At 49.6% G+C, this 8,760-nt stretch overlaps 1 protein-coding gene across 1 annotated transcript in view; it reads right to left on the minus strand.

The window, feature by feature from the left end:
* FBF1 (Fas binding factor 1) overlaps positions 1-8,440 on the minus strand; it is a 169,435-nt gene extending 160,995 nt beyond the window's left edge. The window contains exon 1 of the mRNA XM_068264242.1: positions 8,301-8,440. Within this exon, the coding sequence (XP_068120343.1) occupies positions 8,301-8,303 (3 nt within the window). The 5' untranslated portion in view covers positions 8,304-8,440. The remainder of the gene's footprint in view (positions 1-8,300) is intronic.
* Positions 8,441-8,760: the final 320 nt, after the last annotated feature.

Genomic DNA, 8,760 nt, shown 5'->3' on the forward strand with positions numbered 1-8,760 from the left:
CAGCATTTGCGTATCGATTTCACGGCAGATTCGATCACAGTGATGAAATCTGTTGTATATTGGCGGGAAATCGAGTAAGTGTATGGGCACCTTGTGAGTTTCTCTATCCAATATTTCAACACCTGGTACGGCCAACCTCCAGCCTGAACACCAGCAGAGATGGTCAGAAGAACTGGGGCATGATCTGAAACCCCGCATGGAAGACTCATGCATGGATTGACTAGCATCAGGACTTCGTTTCTAGACACATATCAAATCTATTCTAGAAAGTGCATGTTGTGATGCGGAGTGGCAAGTGAATTAAGATTGAGATGGTTCCACTTCCAATCATCTGTCAAGTAATGGGTTCCTGCCCAGTTTTCCAACCCCCTTCTGTCTCTATTCTGGACACTCAAGCAGTCTATAGGTCTATAGGTCAGGCACCATCTCACTACAGATACAGATTGTATTTTATTGGGAGCCAGATACAGATTGTATTTTATTGGAAGCATACTGAGCGACGATCTGTGTAATGTGTAGAAGAACATGGATGTCTGCCGGAAGAGGAATATATACACGGACAATAGAAAACTTCATATTGTATACAATTGCTGACATTGTTTAAAGCACTTGAATTCAAAATACTTGGTGGCCGGCTACTGTGGTTCCTTATTGCCAGCAGAGTGGGGATGTTTCTGTAGCATAGAGCAGATCACCAAATTCCACCCACTTCCTTCCTCTGCTGACAAAACCTTACACACTACACAGCAAAAGGGAGCTAAAAATGCTGAGCAGGAGAGCTGCAGTGCTTGCCACAAAGAGTTAACTCACTAAAGGGGAGATGAATGGGGTCAGTGCCTGGCACTGTGCTAAAATTACTGCAAAAGTAATTGTGCCCCCACATGATTTCAGTTAATTACCCCTTTAGCAGCCACATACAGGTAGTCCCCAGTTAACAAATGAGATCAGGACTGTAGGTTCGTTCTTAACCTAAATCTGTTCTTACGTCGGAACATTGTGCCATCTCTGTCCCCTGTACCTCCTCTGTGCCTCCAGTGTCCTCCTCTGTGTCACCTCTGTCCCCCTGTACCTCCTCTGTGCCCCTGTGCCTCCAGTGTCCCCCTCTGTGTCACCTCTGCCCTCTGTACCTCATCTGTGCCCCCCTGTGCCTCCAGTGTCCCCCTCTGTGTCACCTCTGCCCCCTGTACCTCCTCTGTGCCCCCCGTGCCTCCAGTGTCCCCCTCTGTGTCACCTCTGTCCTCTGTACCTCCTCTGTGCCTCCAGTGTCCCTCTCTGTGTCACCTCTGTCCTCTGTACCTCCTCTGTGCCCCCCGTGCCTCCAGTGTCACCTCTGTCCTCTGTACCTCCTCTGTGCCCCCTGTGCCTCCAGTGCCCCCCTCTGTGTCACCTCTGCCCACCATACCTGCTTATACAAGCTTAAAACCCTCTTTTTTATTTTTTTTAAATCGATTTTCTCAAAAACTACAAGTCCAGTTTGAATTTTTTTTTTACTTGTTCCCATGGAAACACAGAATCCATGGCAATAGTATCGCTGGATCGTTCACAAGTCAGGCATAAGTCGGGGACTACCTGTACAGGAAAACTTTATGTAGCTGCAGGGATGATTTTTATCTAGCGCCGGGGCAGTGTGCCTTCCCTGCACTGGCAGACTATGCAGTGCGGTGCAGGGAGCATTTTTATATTTACCTGTCCCCACGGCTAGATCGACATCTTTTCTTCCTCCACTAGCGGTAATGCAATCCTGCAAAGTCTTCTGGCATCCAATCACATCATATTTGATGTGATCAGGTCTCAGAAGATTGTGTTAGCGTTGCAGCACCACCCAGTGGTGGAGGAGTGATGATGGAAAAGTCTCTAAACTAAGGTTTTCCATGCTTCCATGGAATTACATGTTTTAAAGGACTTCGAGCACCTCTCATGGGCATGCCTTTAAGCCAGAAGGCTTCCAACAAAGTCGTGCTATGACCCCTCTGGAGGAGCCTCTTGCAATGGCCATGCGTGTCACTTCCTCTTCCTGCTTCATTCAGTGAGGCACTTCTCTAACAGAGAAGACAGGGATGACCCTCCACCAGCCCTGCTGGATAGCAGTGAATAGAGAACTTCTTCTAGCTTTCTAATCCCTATTTTTAAATTATTCTTCATCTGTTCTTTTTGCACGTCATCTATGATGATCTTTCTTGTTTGCAGAACCCCCGAACAAATATCTGCATTTTTTGCATTCTCTGCATAGACAGAGACGGGACGGGACACTGAAAAATAGTTCCTGATAATTTGGGTGCTCCATTCGCTGCAATACAAATCTCCTTAAAGGGATACTGTAGGGGGAGGGGGGGTTGAGGGGGAGGGGGGTCAGGGGAAAATGAGTTGAACTTACCCGGGGCTTCTAATGGTCCCCCGCAGACATCCTGTGCCCGCGCAGCCACTCACCGATGCTCCGGGCCCCGCCTCTGGTTCACTTCTGGAATTTCAGACCTTAAAATCTGAAAACCACTGCGCCTGCGTTGTCGTGTCCTCACTCCCGCTGATGGCACCAGGAGCGTACTGCGCAGGCCCAGTATGCCCAAAATAAACGGGCTACAGATGGGGATATCAGTCTTGGGGAGGGGCTTAGCAACACTGGTAGACAACAAGTTAAACTTAAGACTTTTTAAACGCAAAAAAATAAATAAAAAAATATTTACCTTAGTAGATGAGTGCAGGTTGGTATTAGGTACAGGAAGGGGCGTAACAATAGACCCTGCAAGAGATGCAGCCGCAGGGGGGGCCAGAAGCTGCAGGGGGCCCTGTGGGGGGAGAAGCTTATTTTTCCTGTCCTGAAAAACTGACAACAGGGAGAAAAAAAATATTTCTGCTCTCTGCTCAATTGTTCTAATGACTGCACCTGCCCAGCCACTGATAGGGAATCATACAAAGTTTTGCAGACAAAGATTTGTCGACAGTCCCTATTCAGTGATCAGCAGGCTCTTGTGTACAGCACTGCTCTACCCCCAGCCTCTCCACCCCTCCCCAAGTGCTGTGTACTGTAGTGATGCTGGAGGAGTCTGCAGAGCCAGTTCTGCTCCATCAGAGGTGGACAGAGTGAGTGTAATAAGCTGAGGCTGGGAGCACACTCATCTGTCGGCTTTCTGCATGCGTTTTCTGCACACCATGTGTGTCTGTATGTGCGAAAACATACATGTTTTATCACAGGAGCTAATGTTATTGGTACAGAAACTGCGAGCACTACTTCATTGCTGTCTGTTTTTATCTGCATGGGGAAAACACATTTAAGTGTGCACTAGCCAAATGAATAACATTGGTTCTTAGTTTACCTGTGCAGAAAGCGAGGGGGGAAGGGGGGCCCATCCAAAGTTTTGCAGGGGGGCCCAGTCATTTCTAGTTACGCCCCTGAGGTTAGAGTTAGGCAGAAAGGTTGGGAGGTTCATGTGAGGTGGAGGATTGGTAGAGGTTGCACACACACTTTGTTGTACATTTTAACTACTGATAGCATTTCATGCAACCTGTCATTTGCATCATATTGGTCAGTGTTTCTCAAACCTGTACTGGTTACTCCCCAACGGTGTATGTTCTGCAGGCAGCCTCATCTATACACAGCTGGGGCAATCAGTGTCTCAGCTACATGGAATCCACCGGGTTGAGACACTAATTACCCCACCTGTGCATGTGCATTGACTACCAGCAAAACAGGCACTGTTGGGGAGTCACAAGGACAGGCTTGAGAAACTTTGCCATAGGAGAAAAAATGGTAGAGGCTGCAAATTCTGACTAAGGTGCAATTATTTTCACCACGCCAGGAGTACCCTTTCGCCTTATCAATATATATAGTATACTGAACACAGCATCCCAGACTGAGAGAAGGAATACACAGGGACAATCACTGCACACTATGTCACAGCATGCCACAGACTGAGAGGAGGAATCCCCAGTGACAATCACTGCACACTACGTCACAGCATGCCACAGACTGAAAGGAGGAATCCACAGTGACAGTCGCTGCACACTACATCACAGCATGCCACAGACTGAGAGGAGGAATCCACAGTGACAATCACTGCACACTACATCACAGCATGCCACAGACTGAGAGGAGGAATCCACAGTGACAATCACTGCACACTACATTACAGCATGCCACAGACTGAGAGGAGGAATCCACAGTGACAGTCGCTGCACACTACATCACAGCATGCCACAGACTGAGAGGAGGAATCCACAGTGACAATCGCTGCACACTACATCACAGCATGCCACAGACTGAGAGGAGGAATCCACAGTGACAGTCGCTGCACACTACATCACAGCATGCCACAGACTGAGAGGAGGAATCCACAGTGACAGTCGCTGCACACTACATCACAGCATGCCACAGACTGAGAGGAGTAATCCACAGTGACAGTCGCTGCACACTACATCACAGCATGTCTGTAACGATCAGTGTAACACAGAGAGGATCTGATTACCGGTGATCTGCAGTATCACCGAGAATGCAGATATATACCCGATTATTGATGATCTGCAGTATCACCGATAATCAGATATATCTCTAACCTCTGGACACCTGAGTGATAAGAGTGTAACAGTAATACTTTGAGGATCGCACCTGGAAGACAGGTGCAAGAGCAGATAGGAACACTGCTCGGCAACTGGTTCCTTCCGTAGTCTGGACTCTCCAAGGGGAGGAGTCAGATAGAGAGAGCAGGAAGGACAGAACGTGAGTGACTCCAATGGAGAAGTGTCACTGACAGATCTGCGAGCTATCCCCCAACAGGTGAGATAGTTCTCGAGGTCGGACAGGCCAGGTCGTCAAAACACGGACAGATAAACTACAGAGACAGGAGGCAGATGCAGAATCCAGAGACTAGCCGAGGTTTGGCAACAGAGTATCAGAATGACAAAGGTACCAAATCAGAGATCAGAAGAATGGTCAGGAAAGCAGAAGGTCATAACAAATAATCAACAATGCCTAAGCTAAGGTGTGAGTTCCTTGGTCGTCAACACCTTGGAAACTGATCTAGAATATAATACAGATAATAGCAGACTTCCTAGACTAAGGTGTGAGATCCTTGGCCATCAACACCTTGGAAACTGGTCTAATAAACACAGATACTGACAAGGTCTGAGTGCTACCACGTAGTGATCGCAACGCCAGACACCAGAGGAATGGCCAGCACCCAGTATATACACCAGCGCTTCCCAGCGCCTCCCCTAAGTGCTGGACCAATGAGAACAGATGGATTTGTCAGCTGACCGGCCTGGTCAGCTGACTCTCCTCTGAGTGTCATATAAGCTCTGCCTTTCAGCGCGTGCACGCGTCCTTCTGAACCTGTGTGGACTATCAGTCCCAGCCACACTAGACATGCTTTGCAATGTGTCAGCCTGTTCGAGCGCAGGGCCAGCCGCACCGCCAACCGAGCATGCGGCGGTTTCCCCGCGCTCAGCCACTGTGTCAGTAGTAGGCCTATGCGTACCGACTGCCGGCTCGTACGCGGACTCCGCTGCCCTGACCGCTGGGCATGTGGCGGTTTCCCCGCGTTCCGCCCCGCTAGTGGATGCGTGCCTAAACACTCCAGATGCCATGCTAGACGCGGAATCAGCCGCCTCACTCTGAGTACTTGCGGCGGCTCTTCCGCGTTTTCTCACAGTGTCACAGCATGCCACAGCCTGAGAAGAGGAATCCACAGTGACAATCACTGCACATTACATCACAGCATACCACAGACTGAGAGGAGGAATCCACAGTGACAATCACTGCACACTATGTCACAGCATGCCACAGACTGAGTGAAGGAATCCACAGTGACAGTCGCTGCACACTATGTCACAGCATGCCACAGACAGAGGAGGAATCCACAGTGACAATCGCTGCACACTACATCACAGCATGCCACAGACTGAGAGGAGGAATCCCCAGTGACAATCACTGCACACTACATCACAGCATGCCACAGACTGAGAGGAGGAATCCACAGTGACAATCACTGCACACTACATCACAGCATGCCACAGACTGAGAGGAGGAATCCCCAGTGACAATCACTGCAAACTACATCACAGCATGCCACAGACTGAGAGGAGGAATCCACAGTGACAATCGCTGCACACTATGTCACAGCATGCCACCGACAGATGAGGAATCCACAGTGACAATCGCTGCACACTGTGTCACAGCATGCCACAGACAGAGGAGGAATCCACAGTGACAATCGCTGCACACTACATCACAGCATGCCACAGACTGAGAGGAGGACTCCACAGTGACAATCGCTGCACATTACGTCACAGCACGCCACAGACTGAGAGGAGGAATCCACAGTGACAATCACTGCACACTATGTCACAGCACGCCACAGACTGAGAGGAGGAATGCACAGTGACAATCACTGCACCCTACGTCACAGCATGCCACAGACTGAGGGGAGGAATCCACAGTGACAATCCCTGCACACTACGTGACAGCATGCCACCGACAGAGGATGAATCCACAGTGACAATCGCTGCACACTGTGTCACAGCATGCCACAGACTGAGAGGAGGAATCCACAGTGACAATCGCTGCACACTACATCACAGCATGCCACAGACTGAGAAGACGACTCCACAGTGACAGTCGCTGCACATTACGTCACAGCACGCCCCAGACAGAGAAGGAATCCACAGTGACAATCACTGCACACTATGTCACAGCATGCCACCGACAGAGGAGGAATCCACAGTGACAATCACTGCACACTATGTCACAGCATGCCACCGACAGAGGAGGAATCCACAGTGACAATCACTGCACACTATGTCACAGCATGCCACAGACTGAGAGGAGGAATCCACAGTGACAATCACTGCACACTATGTCACAGCATGCCACCGACAGAGGAGGAATCCACAGTGACAATCACTGCACACTATGTCACAGCATGCCACGACAGAGGAGGAATCCACAGTGACAATCACTGCACACTATGTCACAGCATGCCACCGACAGAGGAGGAATCCACAGTGACAATCACTGCATACTATGTCACAGCATGCCACAGACTGAGAGGAGGAATCCACAGTGACAATCACTGCACACTATGTCACAGCATACCACAGACTGAGAGGAGGAATCCACAGTGACAATCACTGCACACTACGTCACAGCATGCCACAGACTGAGAGGAGGAACCCACAGTGACAATCACTGCACACTACATCACAGCATGCCACAGACTGAGAGGAGGAATCCACAGTGACAATCACTGCACACTATGTCACAGCATACCACAGACTGAGAGGAGGAATCCACAGTGACAATCACTGCACACTACATCACAGCGTGCCACAGGCTGAGGAGGAATCCACAGTGACAATCACTGCACACTACATCACAGCATGCCACAGACTGAGAGGAGGAATCCACAGTGACAATCACTGCACACTACGTCACAGAAAGCCACAGACTGAGGAGGAATCCACAGTGACAATCACTGCACACTACATCACAGCGTGCCACAGACTGAGAGGAGGAATCCACAGTGACAATTGCTGCACACTATGTCACAGCATGCCACAGACTGAGAGGAGGAATCCACAGTGACAATCACTGCACACTACATCACAGCATGCCACATACTGAGAGGAGGAATACACAGTGACAATCACTGCACACTACGTCACAGCATGCCACAGACTGAGAGGAGGAATCCACAGCGACAATAGCTGCACACTACATCACAGCATGCCACAGACTGAGAGGAGGAATCCACAGTGACAATCACTGCACACTACATCACAGCATGCCACAGACTGAGAGGAGGAATCCACAGTGACAATCACTGCACACTACATCACAGCGTGCCACAGGCTGAGGAGGAATCCACAGTGACAATCACTGCACACTACATCACAGCGTGCCACAGACTGAGAGGAGGAATCCACAGTGACAATTGCTGCACACTATGTCACAGCACGCCACAGACTGAGAGGAGCACAACGGAACTGTAAACCTAAAAAAATGTCCACAGACTGCTTAGCCACTGTCCCCCTACCCCACCCCCTCCCATGTCCCCCTTTTCCCCTTGCTTTGGCAATACCTGTAATGAATCTTGGTCATGCCAATAAAGCTATATTTGATTTGAACAAAGAATGTTGCTTTCACAATATAATAGTAATTAATGACAACAACACAGATGCTGGTATCAGACAGGGCTCTATAAACTCCCTTCACTGGGACTGTAAGTTCTATGATCAGTTACCAGAAAGGACAGTCAGCTCAGTGCAGGAAATAGCTGCTCAGCAGTGTGAGGCAATTACAGAATACAGACCATCCTCCTGCGCTGGGCTCCACTCCCCGGTACACGTCTGTTATTCCAGCATCACTCAGCTCCACCAGCGGCCCACATCCAGCACACTCAGCTCCTGCTGCCTTCACTTCCGGCTGTTAGCCAGGCGGCGTCCCCTCGTCACTATAGCAACCGCTGCCCACTTCCGGTCTCTGTGTCTCCAGCTTCCTCCTATCAGGTCTCACGCTTCTCAGTGCTGCCACCTGCTGCATAGGAGGAATAGTGCTCCGCTGATGGAGGAGAAGAGCTGGGAATGGGAAACGACTGTTCTTAGTGCACTGGAAGGACAGGATGAGTTCCTGGAGAGCATTATAACAGCAGCAGAATGATATTACCGAAAATGGAATCATTCATGCTTGCTGCATGACCCTAATGCAAGGAGACTTGATACAAAAAGCATAGCTCCCTAACTGTCCCTCTTTCAGGACTTAGTCCCTCTTTC

Source organism: Hyperolius riggenbachi, chromosome 12 (genome assembly GCF_040937935.1).
Source record: "Hyperolius riggenbachi isolate aHypRig1 chromosome 12, aHypRig1.pri, whole genome shotgun sequence".
Taxonomy (NCBI): Eukaryota; Metazoa; Chordata; class Amphibia; order Anura; family Hyperoliidae; genus Hyperolius; species Hyperolius riggenbachi.